The sequence below is a fragment of the Aplysia californica genome, unplaced genomic scaffold (genome assembly GCF_000002075.1).
Source record: "Aplysia californica isolate F4 #8 unplaced genomic scaffold, AplCal3.0 scaffold00181, whole genome shotgun sequence".
In the NCBI taxonomy this organism is placed as follows: Eukaryota; Metazoa; Mollusca; class Gastropoda; order Aplysiida; family Aplysiidae; genus Aplysia; species Aplysia californica.
The window spans coordinates 1,092,398-1,113,475 of NW_004797451.1; the positions used below are offsets into that span (position 1 = coordinate 1,092,398).

Consider the following 21,078-nt stretch of genomic DNA (forward strand, 5'->3'; position numbering starts at 1 on the left):
TTATCTAATACTAATACTTTTAATGAAATCTTCAGAAGTACCGTACATACCTGTATACATGTAACATTCACAAGTAACCATAGAGATGGTATTAAATATTATATCCTTGAAACAAATATTACAGTCATCAATCACAAAGTGTGACAAAGCACAACATGGACATTGAACAACAAAATAAAGCACATTGGTGGATACTACGGGGTTCTCAGGTTTTGACCCAGCCACAACCTGTAGATTTTACAACCAGGAATGCCCCTTAGACAAAAATTCGAATCAGTGACAGGTCTATCTTTAAAAAAAATTCTCAACTACATTTTTTCCTCTCAGTCAGCCCAATGTTCTCATAATACATTTAAACTTCTAACAATATGTAGGCCTACATTAAAAAGCCAACTCTTCAACTCAGTTTGTGCCTAGCAAAAACTTATGTCAATAACACACCTGCTGTGCTGAGTGAGCACTTTCTGAATAAACTGGTTGGGTTGAGGGCAGCTCATGAAAAAAACACTATTGCAAAAAAAAATAATAATCTGAAAACAAGAGATGCCTGCACGTTGTGCACATCCATGTGTTGAAACGAAGCTTACTTTTAAATGTTGAAAAATGTATCTGCCAGAATTGGTCTCATTTGTCCTAGCAGAAGTCACAAGTCATCCCCGTATTATTACTTCTATGTTTCTCTTCAGAAATATTCTCCTGTGTAGATGCATTGGTCATCATCAGATACAGATGGACGAATTATTACTATATATAAACTAATATGAATTCTAAAATAAAAACAGCTACTTCATCTTCTATCACTATCATCACAAATTATGAACAAGAGCTGTGGAACATTGGATCCTAGATGAGCCAGACCAGTAATAACCCAACTTTTCTTGGGTCTAAACATTTAACTAACTTGCACTCACTGCTCAATATTACACATCACAGAACGTGTCTGTTAAATTATTTTTCTTGTTGTAGAAGTAAAAAGAACATGAAAACTTAACTAAAGTATTGATTTCTTTTTAGAATAATGTAAGTCTACAAGGTAAATTTTATATATACACAGCAAACCCCAAGCATGGCACAGAGTGAAAGGGAGTATTACACAAAAATTGTAAACATAAAAGTCTAGAATCAATAGCAAAAAAATAAAATACTTTTTCTCTTTACACAAATAATGATTTACAGATGAATAAATTTCTGAGAAGAGACAGAGCTTTATAAACCAAAGTTATTCTTGTTGAGACAGAGTTATACATATACATATATTATATTTCATTCATAAGGCTACACAAATTCTCATGTGAATGTCTTTTATATGGACACTTAAATGTAAGGCAAATAAATGTTATCTTTAAAATCAAGTGTACATTTAACTAATTAGACTCAAGTGAGGCAAAAAAACTTTCAATGCCTTGACCACAGTGCTCTTGTGGATGGTTGGAGGGTGCTACAAGTAGTCGGGTAGGTCCCACTTTTATTTGGTTTTTGCTTCATAGTTTCTGTTCACATGTCTTCTTATTCATTCCTTAGATCTATACTTAATGACCATTGTTATACCAACATGCTTCTCTTAGTCTTTTATTTAAATTCAAACAGCACTCCATGGTTCATGAATATTTTCACTAAGTTCAGGTTTCACTCTGTCTCTGAACTGCATCCTATCGACGGGACTGACAAAATACAGCACAGAAACATCTATCATCCTTATGTCTCTCCATCTTATTTTTTGTGTTACTCTCTAGTAACACCTCTAACCTTCAACACTTATTTGACCCATTTGTGCTGCAGGTGCCGTAAAACTCATAGTAAAACAAAACCCCTCCTCCCCCGTCCCCCTTATTAAGTTATTATATGTCTTAGTATCTATTCCTTGTCTCTCACTTTTCCAGCAGAAAGAAAAAGAACAACTAAAAGGCAGAATTGGCTGCTAGTGATTTTTAGAACAACACTGTTATTTCAATCTTGATCTTTATCTGCACTAAAAGACCATTAGTTACTGTGCCGATCTGAAATGCTTCTCTTTACTCAAACAAACTCTCAACAAAAAATGTTGCTTAAGAACACAACACACAAGACTTGGACAGCACAAGTGCAGATTTTTAAACTAGTACAATCATCAAACTGCCAGTATGGAGAGGCAGACCAAACTGTGGAACACGTCCTCCAGCTGTGCAGGACACACAGAACCCTGAGAGAGGAATGTGGCCAACCCGATTCACACTACAGGAGAAGCTATATGGGCCAACAGGGGAACTGAGCAAGACAGTCCAGTATAGGATAGATACACTGGACTTCAAGAGGGATGCGATCGAGAAGAAGAACGAAGAAGAAGTTGTCCAGGGTAAAAAGAACAAAAACAGTATAAATCTTTAAATGCCAAATTGGCTCCCTTCACTGCACAACGGTGACCTGGGAAACCTGCCTAGACCCCAGATGCGACGTTGACTTGGTAAGGGTTGTAGCAGCGGTCGCCGGCAGACCATCACCCAAACCCAAATCACCCGCGTCAACGACTGACTTCCTTTTCACAGCATCCCATGCCATCTGGCGGGCAACTTTACCATCCATCTGAGAGCTGATGAACTCGGAGATGTCATCCAGAGCGTGTTCCATGTTCAGCTGCAGTTCTGAGACTCGAACTCCGTTGACTGAGGATTCTTGCTCTAACTTTGACAGCTCAGCTTCGTTGTAAAGCCCACTGAGCTTGAAGTACTCTGCCAGCGCTCCGTGCAATTTGGACTGCAGCGATTTCAGCTGTAGAATAGAGGGGATAAACTTAGTGGTTAGTAGGGTAGCCTACATAGCAGTACTTGTCAAACTCTTTATAGCTAACCAGCGCCCACTGCTGCCACCTTTTTAACTCTCAGAAGTCTGCACATCTACTGAGAAGAAACTGCATTATTGCTTTTCTTGTTTAGCCATGGATCTATGCTCCATGCCATATGAGTGTGGTGGGAAATGAACATACAGACAAACTGGCGAGCAATGCGCCTGTCAATACTGACATTAAAATGGACAAAAAAGATGTCGTGAAGGCCCTTGCCACCACATTTGAAGATGAGGAGATTGAGCATGACTATGTGCCAATCTTATGACTTGAAGAACTGGGTGTCTTCAGAGGAAGTGACAGAACCAGCATGGTAGAGGGGATGGAAAGACGCGCTATTAACCAAACGAACATCTGAATGATCAGCAGATGGACTCTGAGGGTGGATATTGGAGCAGGGAGCGGAGCACATATGGCAATGCTCGGAGTGCTATGATGCTGTTCCCAGGATCAAGTAATCAAGTAAGTTTAGCCTATCTCATTCATCATGAATGTCTGCTTGCCTATACAACAAGTTATTTACCGTATCCTCATATATTTAAACTGTTGGGTTTTTTTTTTACAAGCTGGTGGGCAATACAGGCTTGTAGCTTGAAATATGCCTTTTTCATCTTGGAAATACTGACAACAAACCATGCTGCTACACTTACAAGTGAGAATATTTCAAGATTTAAAAGTCTCAAAGAAAGATATCATACAATTAGCGCAGATCTCAGAAATCTTGACTTCATAAGTGCTGGTACCCATAACATTTGCATGTATAATTACAATTCTACAGGGAAAATATATGATATTATGCAGGTGCATTTTGTCAGCAAGGTGTTCCAATATTCTCAGCCCAGAAAGCAACATTTTTCAGGAAAGAGAAAAAACCCAGTTTCATTCTTTTTACCAATAGTAATTGCTTTATGGATCTCTTCTTGCTTTTTCAGCATTAAGAATTAAGATTTTCACAAAGTATTTCTTGAGTTTATGCAACTGATACCACAGATTAAGAAACTGCAATTATAAATATTATAAAATTTGGGGCATAGAACATCTGAACAGTTAGTCGACAATTTGTCTTTCCTCCTTTGTACCTGTTTGACATCTGTGATGGTGGCTTCTATCTTCACCCTCTCGTCGTAGCTGCGAAGCATCTGCTCCTTACAGATGACGTAATCGTTCTGCAGCTGCCGGTAGCGAGATGCCAGTTCTTTGTTCTTCTCGATGAAACGAGCTTTGTCCACCTAAGGAGAGAACAAAATTATGCGGATCATCATTTGCGTAATTCTAAAAAGGAAGTAGAGAAAGGGATAGTGAGGACTCAACATAAAACAAACATGGTTAATCCAAAAACAGTGGAAAACCAAGAGAGAAAATCAACATTTTTTTCCTCCATCATTTGAGCAAACTCTTAAAACTGAACAAATGGCAAAATCGAAGAAAATCCAGTGGTTCTGCAGATTTTGGTGTGCTTTAGGAAGTGGAAAATTTACCTCAACCCTCCTAATATCGATGGTTGACAAAGGTTTCATTCTGCATTAATTTGGTCTCTGTTCTGGTTCATTTATCCCATTTTTTAATACTGGAAAACATCACAACCTCGTCACAAATGAGCTCTACTTCCTATCTATATTCTACTTCATGAAAGTGAACAGGTTTAGGGGCTTTACTTGCTTGGTTTTCTTGTACTCAAGCATTTTCCAACAAGCGACACCACAAAATACAACAAAGAAAATTCAAACCTCATGCTTTTTCAACACGTCCTGTCGATCTTTCAGCAAGTTGCCATGTTTGTTTTCATTTCCTCTCAGACGTTCTGAAGTTGGAAGAAAAAAGAATCAGTACAATTCAGACATAACAATCAGGAAAAAAATTATACATGCCAAGTCAAGACAGAAACTTGTAGACAGCTAGTGAGGGGCATTACTTCCAAGCTCTTTTTGTGAGCCACACTTTACACTCAACAGGAGTGGTGTAGTTGTGGTGAAGTTCTTTGTATTGGATACAGGAGACATGTGTTCAATATCCATTTGGGAAAGACTTTAAAATGCATTTGTGTGGCATCTTGATGAAATCAGGCATTCTCCAAAATGATGAAATCGAACAAGTCAACATTTTTTTATGCCCCTCAGGCAATTTTCATAGAATATTTTTGGGGGCTCAGTACCTTTTATGTTCATGAAAAAATATAGGTGAGGCATCGTGGTGGAATCAGGCGCTCGTCAAAAAAATGAAATTGAAGAAAACAGCATTTTTCCACCGGTTCTGTAATTATTTTCTAATTTTTGTTTTTTTGCTCAACACCGTTAATGTCCAATTAAAAACACATTTTTGAGTGGATTTTACTGAAAAACACTGAATAAAGGAGCCAAAAATTAAAATTTTCATTTCTCAAGGACTCTCAAGCCATCATGGAAGTTACCAAACTTTGGCCGCTGTTTTCTCGATAATTTTACCTGTGAAACAAGGTGACCCTTTTTTCTTCAATCGCAAATATCTCAACTTCTATTCAAGATAGTTGAGTATTTTTTTGCCAAATGCAAGAAAAATAGACAAGCTTTAAGATGATGTTAATAACATTAAATGCCACAAAATTGACGAGAGCCTGATTCCACCACGTGACACATATTCCTGTTTGGATCTAAACATCTACCCATTTAATATCAGAGATAAAAATCTGCCCATTCATAAGTCCTGCTTTAGTACTCAAATAGAATAAATAATAACACTGAGTATAACATACTCATAAATACATTCCAAAACCCAATAGATACAGTGCAAAGTAAATGGTTATTCCTAAAAAAAGCCATGAAAAAACCCACAAAACATAACAGTACATAGAATGCAAAGGTCACACAGGAGGTCAGAAGTGAAATAAGTGTCTAACTATTCTTGGAAAAATTCATACAAGTCTGTTTGTGCCATCCTGAAACCTAGGAAGTAATATTCCAGAGCAGTCATCATCATCACCATCTATTTCCAAACAATCTTCCAGTTTTTATTTTCGCTTTTTTTACTTGAAGCGAAACATTTACTATCATGTTAACACATTTTCTACATAACTTGCTAATATCCAGCACCAAATTGTGACACGCGACAAAAAAAAAGAAGAAAATTAAGGACAGAAGAAAAAAGAAAACTAATCAAGTTGTGCCACGTACCCAACGTCTCGTTGTACTGTTTTCTCAGGTCTTCCTCAATCTTTTTCCCTGCCTCAATTTGCAGGTTCAGTTCATCAAGTTCCGCACTGTTGGATAGAAAGAATGGTAAAGATGCAAGCGACAAGCTCTCAATAGTCACCTGCCACAATGGATGGCCGTATTTGTCCCCTGGTGCCCCCCACTCCTTGCCACAATTCAGGCCTTCATCTTCCCAGGTATCTGGTCTGATGTTTCATTTCATGAAGTTTGTTTAATTTTTCCCATTATATTTCTTTTGTAACATGAGTGAACATTTTACTGACAATTACTTGTCCAAAGTTATATACAACTGCCACTACTACGTTAATTACATCATCTGTAAAGCAGTTTTATTTCCATACCCTCAAAATGATTAATTGGGTAAAAAATCAATGACATCCAATCAGTTTCAACTGCAGCAAAAGAGAATACGTTCTGAATGAGTTAATAATCATATCAAAAACATCTTTTTTTAGTTAGAGTTTTACGGCACTTGCAACACAATAAGGTCATATATAAGTGCTGAAGATTAGACGAGGTGTTACAAGAGAGTAACAAATATAAAAAAGAAGGAGGGGAGATAAAAACGATAGATGTTTGATAGCAAAGAAGAAGCAGCAAACCACACCAGAGCACCCGTCAACCACCCACTCGAAAACATCTACAACAACCAGCACATACGTGAGAGTGGTGATGGCTTGTTCCGACGTCCTCACGGACCGCTCCATCATGCCCTGAGCGGCGTCCATCTCCTCCATCTTGTTCTTCATCAGCTGAGTCCGCCACTCCATGTGGTCCAGCTTCTTGGTCAGGTCAGACACCTCAGCCTGGACAGGCAGTTTTTGGTTAGCTCTGCCCCCGTGGTTTTATACACCCCGCATAATTTAACAAAATTTGATTATTTTTTGCATCTGATTATTTTCCTTTATCTTTCTTTGTTGAAATTAACAGAATTGCATAATTTCACACTTTTGGGCTCATTTTGCATAATTTCAGAATCTTTCTTGCATAAAACGACGGGGACAGGTTTAGCTTTGGTAAGAGTTTTATGGCACTTGCAACACAAATAAGTCGAATAAGTGAGTGCCTATGATTAGAGGTGCTTCTAGAGAGTAACAAACAAAGAAAAGAAGGAGGAAAAATAAGGATGACAGTTTTTTTACACAAACGACAGAGCAAACTATACCAGAGCACACGCTGATCACCCACAAATAAGTCATGTAAGTGAGTGCTAGAGAGTAACATTCAAAGAAAAGAAGTAGGAGAAATAGAAACAAAAGTTGTGTAATAGGAAAGAAAGCGCAAATCACACTGTAGAATCTGCCAACCACCCACAGCCTGGAGTCAGATATTAATAATAATGATAATAATAATAAAAATAAAAATAATAATAATAATGATGAAGAAGATGATGATAATTGGAATTCACACAGTTAAATAGCACCTAGTTCCTAGAGGCTTTAAGTTTAAGCGCTGTATGATGCAGAATTATCACCCAAATTAACTGAGAAATCAAAAACCAGAAATTGCACCACACTACATATCATCTAAAGTTTTTTCTACCGTGAGCATCTGATGGCGAGGTTCAATCCTCCCCAAGGTCTGGTGGAATCTGTCGCTGCTCTCCTGGTGCTGGTTCTGAGTCTCCTCCAGCTTGCTTTTGAGGTCGTTCATACGCTGGAGACACAGCAATATTGTAAGTGTATAAAATATATGTATATCTGTCTCTATATACATAAACAGACAAACTTACTCTTGTGACCACCTTCACCAGATGACTGCCTGTACAAACAACCACTTCCCACAAGCCCGTTGCATTTGTTCCATTTCATGATACTGACCAATTTGACCACAAGTTCAACTTTCATATTTTATCAACCAACAGCCCCCAAAACCTGTCCAAGATGACCACACAAACAAAAACGTTTCATATATTCAGAATATTCCAGCTGCCGATGACGGCATCAGTGAGGAAATGTAAACCAAAACAAAACCAACCCCCCCCCCCCCCCCCGAAAACAGAGCAAGTTGCGAGCGTCATAAAACCTCTACTAAAACAAACAAAACCAAAGTGAAAATCCTAAACCTCCCTGCTCCCCTCCCTCCAAAAAACAAAAACATTTCAATTGGCCTAAGCCTGCAACCACCTCTGGTTGGGAACAGCAATGTGAATGTGTTTTTTTTTTCTCTTAACTGTCTTCTAACCTGCCTTAAAAAAAACCCATGCATCTTAGACAATTACTTTTCTTCTTGATTATGTATGGTTGTCTTGGACAGGTGTGACTGTATGTATCAGCTCATGTACACTCCATTTCTATAATTGTAAAAAGTGACTCAATATGTACAACCTTTTCAACAGCTAAAGGGTGTGGGGGGGAAAAAAGTAGGTTCGAATCTACCAAACTGAAGCCTAAAAAAGCAAGATAACGATCATTAACAACTGTTCTACTCTCTTCTGTCTCTTCTATCACAGCGGATTTGAGCGAGGAATATCTCACCTGCTCCTTTTCCTGTTTGGCCACCCGGAGTTGTTCCACTTTCTGCAGCACCCCAGAAACAGCTTGTTCCACATCATCGGCCACACTTTTTGCCTTAGGTCAAGGATTTTGTACAGCAGAGAGGAGATGCAAAACAAAACCAAAATGTTACAAAACTATTTTACTCCACAAAGTACTCTCATTTTTTCACACATGTTGTCTAAACTTCTCTGTAGAGAAACTTGTAGAAAGCTGGTAACAAGCATTCCTTCCAACCAGAATGTTACAAAACTCTCTTACTCTATGAGTTATTCATTTTGATACATATTGTTTTTTAGTTTTTGTAAAAGTTTTACAGGACTGGCAACACAAATGGGTCTTACCAGCGCTGAAGATTAGAGGTGTTACAACTACAGAGTAACGTACAAAAAAAGGAGGAGAGATACAGAAGATAAGTGTTTCATAGGCAAGAAGTTTTAACTTCTTAATTTGCATTATTCATTGTGAAAACTTTACTACCGTAAATAATATTAAGCAGTTGTGACAGATGCTTACCAAAAACAAATGCAAATTCTAATTATCACACTATTGGTATAAATGTAGATGAGGCGGCATACCTTCCCTTTCTTTTTGGCTGATTCTGTCTTGACTTTCTCAATCTCGGCAGTGTCAGAATTGATGCGAGCTTGGAGGACAGTCCTTGTGTGAATCTCATCCTTCACTTGTCTCCTCAATGTTTCCGTTGTTGTCTGAACAAGATATTAGGAGAAAAAAAACGTAAGTGGCATTTTTATTTAAAGAAATACCAAACAAACATAATTATTCTCTATTTGGAAGTTACAAAATTAATCACTTGAATTTACAAAAATTAAAAAGATAAAGCTCTGGTCACAGGAAGGATAAGTAAAGACATGAAGCGAAAAAAATATTTTCACGATGTTCTTATTCAAAATTTTTTGGACACATTCTTTAAAAAAAATCAGGACTTGATTTATGTACTGACTTCACTTTGGAAGTTACAGCATCAATCCTTTGAATGAAAAAAAGATAAATGTAAAACATAGAGCTAAAGGGATAGGAAGGTGAGGGCAAAGACTTGAAACCAAACTGACCTTCAGGGTCTCTTCAGTTCTGAAAGCCTTATCCTGTTCAGACGAAAGCTGGTCGCGGATGTGGTGGTTGACGGTGGAAATACGATGATGTTCTTCCATCGTGTGATGAAGCATGGACGCCGTACGTTCAATCTCACGATTTATTCGATTGATGTTTTTCTCATCTGCAGTCTTCTGCCGATCACTGAAATCGAATTCTCTTTACTTTGATCATAGGTGATAAGATAAGATAAGATACATCTTTATCGTCCAGATCCTGGCACATTGGTTCGGTGTTTCACCATGTACACACACACACACACACACACACACACACACACACTCACACACAAGCTTGCTCACACATGCAGTATGCTTGCACTCAAAAACAGGCTTACAGTCACATGCATAGTATAAATGAACAGTAATATAAACAATAATAATGTAAAGCTAGATACATGCTCAGTATTCTGATTGTAACTCAGTGGTATTCTGATGCATGCTATCAGGTCATATGAACACCTATAACATGATGGTTAAAATGGAAGAAGTTTGATGGATGATGGTAAGAATGACCTTCTGTATCTTTTTTGGTAACAGATCAGAAGCCTATGTCTTTTATTTGTGACTGATATTTTTATTTGAGGGAACAAGGGATGTTAATTGTCCAAAAGGATGGAAATAATTTTACAAATAAATGACACAGTTCCACATGGACTTTGTTTCTTTTACATTGATCCATAAAAACGTTACTTACTACTGAGAGATAATTCTTAGGGTCATTCAACAACCTTCTAAAATTATTATTTTGAAAAAGATGACATTTGTGAACATGAGCTGAAATTATTTTTACCTAATTTTCATATCTGAAGTAATTTCTAAAGTATACTAGTTTTTGTAAGACAGCGTACAAAATAAATTTGAAAGAAAAATGACTCAAATTTTTGTGTTTTTCATTTACATAAAGTAGTCCAAAAACAAAATTTCAACCACACTAATAACAATGACATAATTTATAAAAAATAAATTCACTTCCTAACTTAAAAACATCCCTGCTGACAGACGAACTGTTTCTTTTTTAGTTAGTTTTAGTAGTAGAGGTTTTACGGCACTCGCAACAGCATAAGGTCAAATGAGCGCCAGCTGTTTCTTTAAATATACTCACATTGATTGAACTTGAAACACCAAACATACTGATTCTCACATTGAAATAAAACTTTTCATATTCTGAGAACTAACCAAAATATTTTATGAGATCTAGTTCGATAATTCCAATGAGGATTCCTCCTTAATTCAAGTGATGACATATCACAGTCTTTCCAATAAATGCTTTAGACAATTCTTCTCACCATTTTTTAATCTTCTCCTCACAATCTTCAATCTCCATGCTCAGTTCCTGGTTTTTACGGGAGACAATTCTATACTTCGCTTCCAAGGCTTTCAGCTGCCTCTCCAGATCCTGCAGCTTGTGAAAGTTCCGGTTTTTCTGTCGATCATCAAAGTTATTTTTTAAAACTTTGAGGCAAAATGCAATCAAAACAGAAAAACAACACATAACTACAGCAAGTAGGAAAAAAAAAATGAAATAAAACCTTTAAGAAAACAATACAATTTTGTCAATATGTCTTTGACTGAAATAAAGCCCCATCAAATATTACTACAAAGCTCTTCTTAGGCTTTCAGTAGAGGAGCAGTGTAAGTAGTTAACGAATCTCAGAAGAAAACTTTTTCAGTACTCTGACCTAAGTCTAAGATGTGACCACACTACAGAACAACTTATAAACTTATATCATGTATGGATGAACCGGCTCTAACCGCCAAATGTCCCAGACAATCACCTATACAAAATATCATCTACCGCTTCCCCCTTGAGTTTTTTTTCTGTATTATAATAACTCTGTCCAAGATATCCACCTGTCTAAGACAACCACTTTTCTCCTCGACAAAGGGTGGCAGTCTTACAGTACTCCACACTCCAAGACACAACAATGAGTTAACAATGGCAGCACAAACAGACTGAAGTAATGTAATTGTGATATTTCACACCTTCATTCATATGATTTAGATCGTTTAGGAGGCAGACTGCTACGACCCTGCTTGTCAGGGCCATCCTGAAATGAGCTGGATACAACATTCCAAGGGTCAAAAGAATATACTTTATAACCCTCCCCCCCCCCCCCCCCCATACACACCTTTGGAATTATTTTTAATTTTATTTTTACCCCCCCCCCCTCAATTTCTGCCATTGAAAGATCAATGAAGTATGTCTGCACTTGACTGATATTTTTTTTTCTTCTATTTAAGTAAAGGGGTTGTTCACTTACATTCATTTTCAGCTCTTGCTCTAGTTGCTCATTTTCATTCTCCAGGCGACGATGCTCAAACTCAGCCTCAGTGATCTTGGCTTGTAGATCCCGTACCTTTGAAAAGAAAAAAGAAAAAACATCTTTAAGTCACACATCAAAATTCTAAAAATTCACTAAATATAGACGATCAAACCTCTTCCACTATGTGGTTGGTCGGCGCTCTCATGGTGTTAATTGCTTCTTCTTTCTTATCAAACATCTATTGCCCTTATCCTGCCTCCTTTTTTGGGGGCATGATTCTCCAAAACTGGTCTACGTACACTTACTTCATCTTTCATCTGGTTTACAGAGGAAGTTTTAGTTGGTATAGTGACAGCTTGAGAAGTTGCTTATTCTTCAATAAATATTTGTGTTGAAATCCCACTTAAATAAACATTTTATCTTGTCAGCACAGATGTAGGGAATGACTCAGCAATGAAGGGGATATGTCATAAAAAATGATTTCTTGTTGTACAATAGAAAAACAAAATTTAACTATAGAATATATAACATCTGCAAGATGTTAAAAAAATTTACAGGAGAGAGAAAAAAATTGTTTCATTCTTTCAACAAATGTACCTACATTATGTACTTTTTCCTGTTGGTTTTTTTTTTTCAAATTAAAAATTTGAATGTCAACAAAATATTTCTTAAGCACATGCAACTAAACCACAGATTAAGAAACTGCAATTTTTTAAATTTTCAAAATTTTGGGCTGAGTACAATTAAACAGCTGGCCGACCATAAACTAAGACTTAATCAAACTAGAAATCAATATCATTATAAGGAAGAAAGAACAACACATTTACCTTTGTGGCTTGCATTTCTTCAGCTGTTCTGGCGTTTTCGTTTTTGACCCGCAGGACCTTCAACTCCTGGTCATTGTCTGTGAGCTGAGAGTGGATGTCATTGACCTGGTGTACGAAGGCGTTGTATGTCATCTTGGCCTCTGTCAGCTCTTCGCTGATGAAAACAACATAAAGATATACAAACGTAAAGATTAAAATTTCTCTAATTAAAATTTAGTAAAAGTGTTATGGCACTTGCAACACAAATAGGTCCAGCATACCTTATGAAAGGCCTTCCCTATACTGCAGCAAATAACAAAATGTTAAAGACCTTAACTTTTTTAACATGTTACTGGGCCGAAGGGCACGCTCTCAAAGATGACTGGATCAACAAGAAGAAGAAGAAACAAGTAAACACATTCTTTGAGAATATGCTTGGCAAATGTAAGAAAGAACTACTCAGAAAACGTACTTAGCTGTCAGCAAAATCCTGACCCGCCTGCCAGTCTGAGGATTGCTGGTCTCCAAAGCATTAAGTATAATACAAACTAAAAGGTTTTCTGGGGTGTTTCCCTGAATTTTTCCTCTCAATGTCATGCATATAACTAGCTCAGTCAAATAATCACAGAGGTATTTTATTTTTCTTCTGAAGAGCCATACACAAGCAATGCTTCAAACTCGGACAAAAAATAAAAAAGACAGGTGTCATGAAGGACGGCTCAGCACAGTGGCCATTGTGCATTATGAAACACTGATATAATTGTTGTATGAGTATTCATTTTTATGTATTTATGTACATATAAGTATGTCATTGTTTGACTCGCGCAAGTCAAACATCTGTTTATTTTTTCTATTTCGCTTTGGAAATATTCTCCTCTGCAGATGCAATGGTCATCATCAAACGTTGACGGATGAACTGTTATTACTATGCAGGATCAGTGAAAGAAAAAATTTAATCTTTTTTCTTTCTTTTAAAGAAGTAAGTTTATACAAATCTATTCTTAAAAAACAATTCAGATCTTTAAAAGGTGGGAATCTGACCCAGGCTGAGAGGGATACAACATCCTAGCAGAAAGACCAAGATACTCGATTAAAATTTTCTCTCTACTCGGAAATAGAACTCAGGTCTCCAACATGCAACAACAATTAAAGTGCCTGACCACTACACCACAAATGCTGGCACGTATGTTTCTGTTCACTCCACAAATTCCGGCACGCATGTTTGAGTTCACCTGATGTTAGTGAGGTCATCCCTGACAGAATCAAGCTCCTTCTTTATGTGACCTCTCTCTGTCTCCGCTTTTGTGAGGGCCTCCGTCGACTTCATCTCTGTCTTGGCCTGTCGCTGCTTGGTCATCACCAGCTCTTGGTCAGTCTAGGAAATATTTGATGATGAAAAACAACATTAAGTACAGCACAAATCCTCACTCATCAGCAAGCTCTATGCAGTTTACAATCTATATTATTTCCTAAGCAAACCTGTTAGCACTATGAAACAATCTCAACTTCCTAGGGAGCATGAAGTGCAAGCTGCCATTTCAAAGGGGCAAAAACACTATAATATTGACAAGATCTTTTTCTTGTACCAAGAGTGTTTTATGTCTTTATTTATCAGGGCAATTTGTGGTGATGATTATTTTGGGGGGGGGGGGGGGGGGTGGAATTTTCAAACTGAAAAATAATTGAAACACTCCTTACCTATTCTCCTTTTTAAAAGAAGATGACGATGATGGTGGTGGTGACAAGGAAATGTAGCACTAACTGTAATATTGATAAATTTGAAGGACAAACACATTATTCTTGGCATTGATTGATTCCTTTACCATTAAGCAATCTCTGAATTTGCAAAGAATACTTCAAACAGTAAAGTACTTTTTCTTACATGCCTTTCAAAGCAAACCACTTAACAAATTCCACCAGAGGAGAACGGGTTAAAATCAGGGAGACTGCTCAGAGTAAAACTCTGTCAGACGTCACTTTTCAAAATGGTGTACAGCGGAATCCAACACTAAGCAGTCGATGAGCATGTGAAGCTCACAGAGACAACACAGAGAAACAAGCTTACCTCTCCCTGAGCTTTCCTGATTTTCTCCATAGCTTCCATCTCTAGAATAAGCTTCTCTTGAACCAGCGGACTATAGAAAACAGAAATCACAATTTTCATAAAGTTAGCAAGAGTAGGGAAGTATATGATAATATGGTGTATTTAACATCAACAAACAGCCACATATAGTGGGCTTCTTAAACAGAAGCATCAGCTTAGTTGTAAAAATACACATAATGCATTTAGTAGGACAAAAGATTTTAGGAATAAAGTTAATTTCTTACTTAGAGCAGACTTACTGCAGTCTCATGTGTACATGTAGAAGTATAAAATGATATGCTGGGAGAGAAATAATGCATCTGATTCAATTTTCATTGAGTAGAATGTATTGTTGTGGTAGTATATCTGAAGTGCAGATGAACTTGCTTTAACAGCCACCTGGCCAAGACAATCACCCATACAAATGACCATTTCCCTCTCTCCCCACCTCCCCCCCCCTCCTGCATTTTTTCTAGATTGTAATGACACTGACTTAGACATTCACTTGTCTAAGACAACCCCTTTTTATCTCAAGAATGGGTGGAATGTGTGGCCATCTTGGGCAATTGCTGCAATAACGACTGTAATTGCAGATAAAAGTTAAAAGTTGAAAATCATTCTGCGACAAAACGAGAATAGCCTTCTCTCCCTCAACAGGATAAGGAAATGACTTAAGGGAAACAATATAACACACAAACAAAAAAAGGACAGACTTACACATGCTGCTTCACAAAGGCAATGTCTTCTTTGAGTTGAGTGTTCAGTCTCTCAGCCGTACTGAAGCGCGTCTGAGCCTTTGCCTCGTTACGTTTTGCAAAGCTCACATGCCAGTGGAGTTCATTCAGGTCCACAATGCAAGCCTCATGCTCTAAAAAACAAAAGTTTATCACAAAAAAATGTAAAATTCCACATTTTGAATTAAAATTGGGATAAGTATCTCAAACAGAAGAACATCATGGGCCAGCTGCTCAAATGTACTAAACCCCAAATTTTAACTTTTTGAAATAATTGCACTTTCTTAATCTGTGGTATTGCTTGCATGTGCTCAAGAAATGTTTGGTCAAAATTCAAATTCTAAATGTTGAAAAAAAAAGGCAAGAAAAGACACTTAAAACAGGTACAATTGTTAGAGATATGAAACATTTTTTTTCTCCCCTCTGAAAAATTTCACATTCTGAGCTTAGAACATTTCAACAACTTGGTGACAACATACCTTCATGAGGTAAAACATACAAAAACACTGAACAGACTCCAATATCAACTTGGACAAAAAGAAACCAAAATATGTTTGATGTGGGCTAAGAAAGGAATCTAACACTGCAGACCTGAGAGCATTCTGAAACAACCTCAACTTCCTGGGAAGCATACAGTGCAAGCAGCCATTTATAGGTGCTAAAACACTGACATACTAATAAGATCATTCACTGTCTGCGGCCGGGAACCCATTCCCACCTGGGTGACGTGAAGAAAATTCGTGCAAAGGTCTTTCCCAAGGACACAACGTCGGGCCCGTGGCTTGAACCCCCGAATCCGCAACCTCACGATTACGAGTCCGGTAGCCTAACCAGTAGGCCACCGATGCCACTGATAAACAAACTGTAAATTCTCAAATAAGGTGAATGAGCCAAAAAAAAAGGAAAAACTAGAAAAGCAGGTTAGGAAATCGATAAACTCTCATCACTGCATGTGTACAGGTTCAAACAGACAGGTTTCGCATACAAACTGTTACCTCTTTGCACGAGACTTGGCAGTTCCCTCATCCTCTTTAATTGCCACTCATCGATTTTCTGTCGGAGTTTTTCCGCCTTTTCTATTTCTTTCATGTAGTTCTCCTGAGTGTCTTGCCGGTCTGACTCAAGCCGGGCCAGCAGGGTGATCACTTCGTCAATCACATCTTGGGCACCCAGGTATGGGATTTCTTCGACATCAATCACTTCCTCCTCGACTGTTATAGGGGAAAAAAGACATTGACAATCATCACAAAAGAGTGTTTGTGAAATAGAAACAAGGTAGTAGGATGGAAGGAAAAGAATAATGAAGGGTTACCTTGACTATGGCACAAGTCATTGAAATCAACACAATGTTCTTCACAAAGAAATGATTATGTTTTCGGGAATGATATAGCAACATGGCTTTTTCAGCAGATGGTGATGAGAAAGGGAGGGGGGGGGCAGGAGAGAGAGAGAGAGAGAGAGAGAGAGAGAGAGAGAGAGAGAGAGAGAGAGAGAGAGAGAGAGAGAGAGAGAGAGAGAGAGAGAGAGAGAGAGAGAGAGAGAGAGAGACAGACAGACAGACAGACAGACAGACAGACAGACAGAGGGAAAGAAACAGAAAGAGGGAGAGAAACAGAGAGGGAGAGAGACAGACATAAGGAGAAACATAGAGAGAGAGAGAGAGAGAGAGAGAGAGAGAGAGAGAGAGAGAGAGAGAGAGAGAGAGAGAGAGAGAGAGAGTTAGAGAGAGCTAGAACTAGAGAGAGAGCTAGAGAGAGAGCTAGAGAGAGCTAGACAGAGAGAGAGAGAGAGATAAAGAGAGAGAGAGAACAAAGAGAACTTTGCAATAGCAAAAGGGGACTCCTAGACCGGGATTTCTTTGTGTTCATGGATGACTTTAAGTGTTTGCTACTCGATTAGATAGCACTGTCTTAAGAATTTAATGATTAACTGCATTTTTCTATAACGAACATAGATGTGGTCAACAGGGTTTGATGAGAGTTGGAGAGATGTGAAGGCAAGGGGTCAAATCATTCTTCTTGTTCCTGTTCATGGTGTGAATGAGTGTGTATGTGCGCGCGCGCGCGCGTGTGTGTGTGTGTGTGTGTGCGTATGTGTGTGTGTATGTGTGTGAATGAGCATGTGTGTGTGTGTGTGTGAATGTGAGTGTGTGTGTGTGTGTGTGTGTATGTGTGTGAATGAGTGTGTGAATGAGTGTGTGTTGATGTGTGTGTGTGTGAGTGTGTGTGAGTTTGTGTGTGTGTGAGTGTATGTGTGTGTGTGTGTGTGTGTGTGTGTGTGAGTGAATGAGTGTGTGTGTATGTGAATGAGTGTGTGTGTGAATGAGCATGTGTGTGTGTGTGTGTGAATGTGAGTGTGTGTGTGTGTATGTGTGTGAATGAGTGTGTGTTGATGTGTGTGTGTGTGAGTGTGTGTGTGTTTGTGTGTGTGTGAGTGTATGTGTGTGTGTGTGTGTGTGTGTGAGTGAATGAGTGTGTGTGTATGTGAATGAGTGTGTGTGCATGTGTGTGTGTGCGTGTGTGTGTGTGTGCATGAGCATGTGTGTGTATGTGTGTGTGTGTGCGTGTGTGTGTGTGCGTATGTGTGTGAGTGTGTGTGTGTGTGTGCATGTGCATGTGGGTGTGGGGAAACACCAAATCAATTTGCCAGCACCTAGACAATAAAGATTTACCTTATCTATCTTACACTTCTTAAGCAATTTTTCAAATGTCTGTAAGCTCATGAACTATTAAAATATCTCTGAAACGATTCATGCACCTTTTTTTTCCTGCAGTTGTGTGTCACAAAAAACTTGAGCTGACATCTTTACATTCCTTTCCTCTTCCTTATGCCCAAGACTGAGCACTAAAATTAGATTTTTAGATTTTTCATATGACACAAATTGTATTTTCAAAATGAAGTAAAAAATCTACTAGTCCTCATTTTTTTTTGCTCTCTAATGAAACGAAAGCAATATTATTGGGCGGAGGGCAAAAAAAGCAATGAAACCAAATGACAAATATATAGGTATATTAAACCAATACTGTGCGCAACATCTACATCATAATATATACAGTAAATTTTAAGCCCATTAATTACCTTCTTCAACTTGATGCGTCCCTTTTCCAGTGACGGAAAGCTCAGCTGTTGAGCCCGACAAGCGAGATGAGGATGCCCTTGACACGGTGCTCCCTTTGTATGAGGGGCTGCCATGAGAACTGACGTAAGTCTCATCTGGTAAGTCTTGAAACCGTAACTGCTTTTTGACTCCTGAAAAAAACATTTTGCAGAATTTTAACACTTACAACTCATACAACTATTCCCTGCTTTGTCGCAGGAAGTTTAGTTTGAAATATGAAAACATTCGCTTTTTAGCATAAAAAGATAGGTTTCAAGTAAGCAAATAATACCACCAGAATTTTAAGAAAAGAAAGACGATTTGATGTAATTTGTGGATATAGTAGTGTACAGGCAAGCATAACTTTATGACAAATGAAGAAAATAAGAAAAAACAAAAATTTACCATCTAGCCAGTAGATGTGATAACTTCTAAGAGTAAAAAATTTAAATACTAGACTTGTTTCCTATTTCTTTTGAGAGTAAGAGCAGTATATGGCATATGGGGACAAAAATTCCAACGGAGAGAGAGAGAGAGAGAGAGAGAGAGAGAGAGAGAGAGAGAGAGAGTGAGACAGTGTGTGTGTGTGTGTTCAGAGACATACAGAAGCAAATTGTCATGGTCGGAACACAACTGATGACAACAGGGGAAAAACGACTGTAGTCACAAACTGAAAATCGTCATGAGGTTATCAATTTTGAATGCTTTTTGACTATTAACTGTATTTCTGTTCAACTGTTGGTTGATTATTTTTATTAAATTTACCATTCAACAACACTTAACAATAAACCACCAGTCAAACAAATGTGAAGTTATGAGTCCATAAGCTTTTAAAATTGGCACCCCCACAATTTCTAGTTTGTGACTACCGTCATTTTTCCCTTGTGCTCTTCAATTGTCTCAGTCCTTTTAAAACATAAAAAGCAAACAAAATACAAACAAAAAAACCCCCAGTCCTTACCAAAGTACGTCAGCCTTCACACTTGAGCAAAAGTGAAAACGTCTCAATAATGGCATTTTAAGTACAGTTGAACCTGCTCTGTTTGCTATCTGCTCAAGAAAATCACCTGTACAAGTAGCCACTTCCCACTTCCCTCTTTGTGTTTTCCTACATCATTATGACACTGCCCACAACATGCACCTGTCCAAGGAAACCACTTCCCTCCTCGACAATGGGTGGCCGTCATGGACAAAATAAATATGTAGATAATTTCAGTTTTCTGACATAGAACCTGCCATTCACAAATTCTAGTGGTGGAGTGCACAAAAAATGAGGCTATATATATTTTTTTTTTTTAAACAGTAAGAGATTTGTTGCACCAAATCAAAATGTACAAAAGCTTCACATAATAAAACAAGGTTTACAACAAAATCGTAGGTCTTTGTTACCAGGTTTTCATTGAATGAGCGCATCCTCAACTCACCATGGGCAGAACTGTGACGGCTGCTGGCTCGGGATTTTATGTCCTCTGTTAGTCGTTTGAACCATTCATCTATTATATTTTGAATCAGCTCAATGTGTGAGACAGCTTTTTTAACACATGGCATTCGGCTCAAAGAAAGCTCGCAACTCCGAGGTCTGAGCTTGAGGAGGGAAATCTTTGGCCAGTTTTCAGGAAGAGGATACACTTTGTCTGGAAAGAGAATTCATTTTGAGTATCAACATTGAAGAATAGTTAAGTAAAGAGATGAATCCGCACCTTTTTCAAACATGCAGATGTGACAGAAAAACTTTCAAAGAAAAATATTGTTTGAAATTATTGTGTTTGTCATAACGGGATTTGATGGATGACCCACAAAGTGATTAACAAGTTGATGATAGCAAGCTGTACAGACCACAGGAGGGAAATGAACTCATTCAAGTCACAAAAGAATTTTCACAAAAGATAAATATTTAAAAAAAATTTTTAAAATGATGTCATAGATATAAATACATTGTATATGTTGAAGCGAACTACACAGTTTGTACGCGACATCGGACTGACTGTCTAGCTGCTGTCATCGAGAACGAGGAAGAAGAAGAAGAATTGCATATGTATCGATACTAAAATGTTTCCATATTTACTGGCTGTCACATTGTTTCATGTACTTAAAAAAAAAATAGGCCTGAAAGAAATTGGCAGTAAAACAAAAGTAAGCATGGAAACCAAAAATATCAGGTACTTTTAAACTTTACATAAAGGCAGAAATATTCTTTTTCATAAATAAAGAAAACTACTGGAAAAATGTATGGATTTTTGTGTCCTAGCTGTGAACAAAGACACATATGAACACTATCTACTAGCAAGCGTCAAATGTTATTAAACAGACATTGCTTCCAGAATTCAATACTAAGAGACAATTTCAAATCTTTCTCACCTTCGGCTTCAGATTCATCAACACATCCGGATTCAGTTCCTGCTTCAGAGACTGAGCTGCCCCCTGGAAATTAGAAAGAAAACCAAACATTCAATTTAAAAATAACTTATGCTAATCTTCAGT

The 21,078-nt window shown here is 37.8% G+C and overlaps 1 protein-coding gene across 1 annotated transcript in view; it reads right to left on the reverse strand.

Moving 5' to 3' along the window:
- The window catches only part of LOC101848885 (coiled-coil domain-containing protein 178), a 22,451-nt gene continuing 1,373 nt past the window's right edge, over positions 1–21,078 (reverse strand). Inside the window, exons 3-21 of the mRNA XM_005098391.3 lie at positions 20,956–21,018; positions 20,022–20,231; positions 18,579–18,749; positions 16,496–16,711; positions 15,484–15,634; positions 14,749–14,818; positions 13,916–14,058; positions 12,705–12,858; positions 11,875–11,970; positions 10,900–11,036; positions 9,572–9,755; positions 9,077–9,208; positions 8,481–8,573; positions 7,546–7,659; positions 6,664–6,809; positions 5,965–6,050; positions 4,546–4,619; positions 3,898–4,047; positions 1–2,745 (exon numbers count right to left, since the gene is read on the reverse strand). Of these exons, the coding sequence (XP_005098448.1) occupies positions 2,383–2,745; positions 3,898–4,047; positions 4,546–4,619; positions 5,965–6,050; positions 6,664–6,809; positions 7,546–7,659; positions 8,481–8,573; positions 9,077–9,208; positions 9,572–9,755; positions 10,900–11,036; positions 11,875–11,970; positions 12,705–12,858; positions 13,916–14,058; positions 14,749–14,818; positions 15,484–15,634; positions 16,496–16,711; positions 18,579–18,749; positions 20,022–20,231; positions 20,956–21,018 (2,753 nt within the window). The 3' untranslated portion in view covers positions 1–2,382. The remainder of the gene's footprint in view (positions 2,746–3,897; positions 4,048–4,545; positions 4,620–5,964; positions 6,051–6,663; positions 6,810–7,545; positions 7,660–8,480; positions 8,574–9,076; positions 9,209–9,571; positions 9,756–10,899; positions 11,037–11,874; positions 11,971–12,704; positions 12,859–13,915; positions 14,059–14,748; positions 14,819–15,483; positions 15,635–16,495; positions 16,712–18,578; positions 18,750–20,021; positions 20,232–20,955; positions 21,019–21,078) is intronic.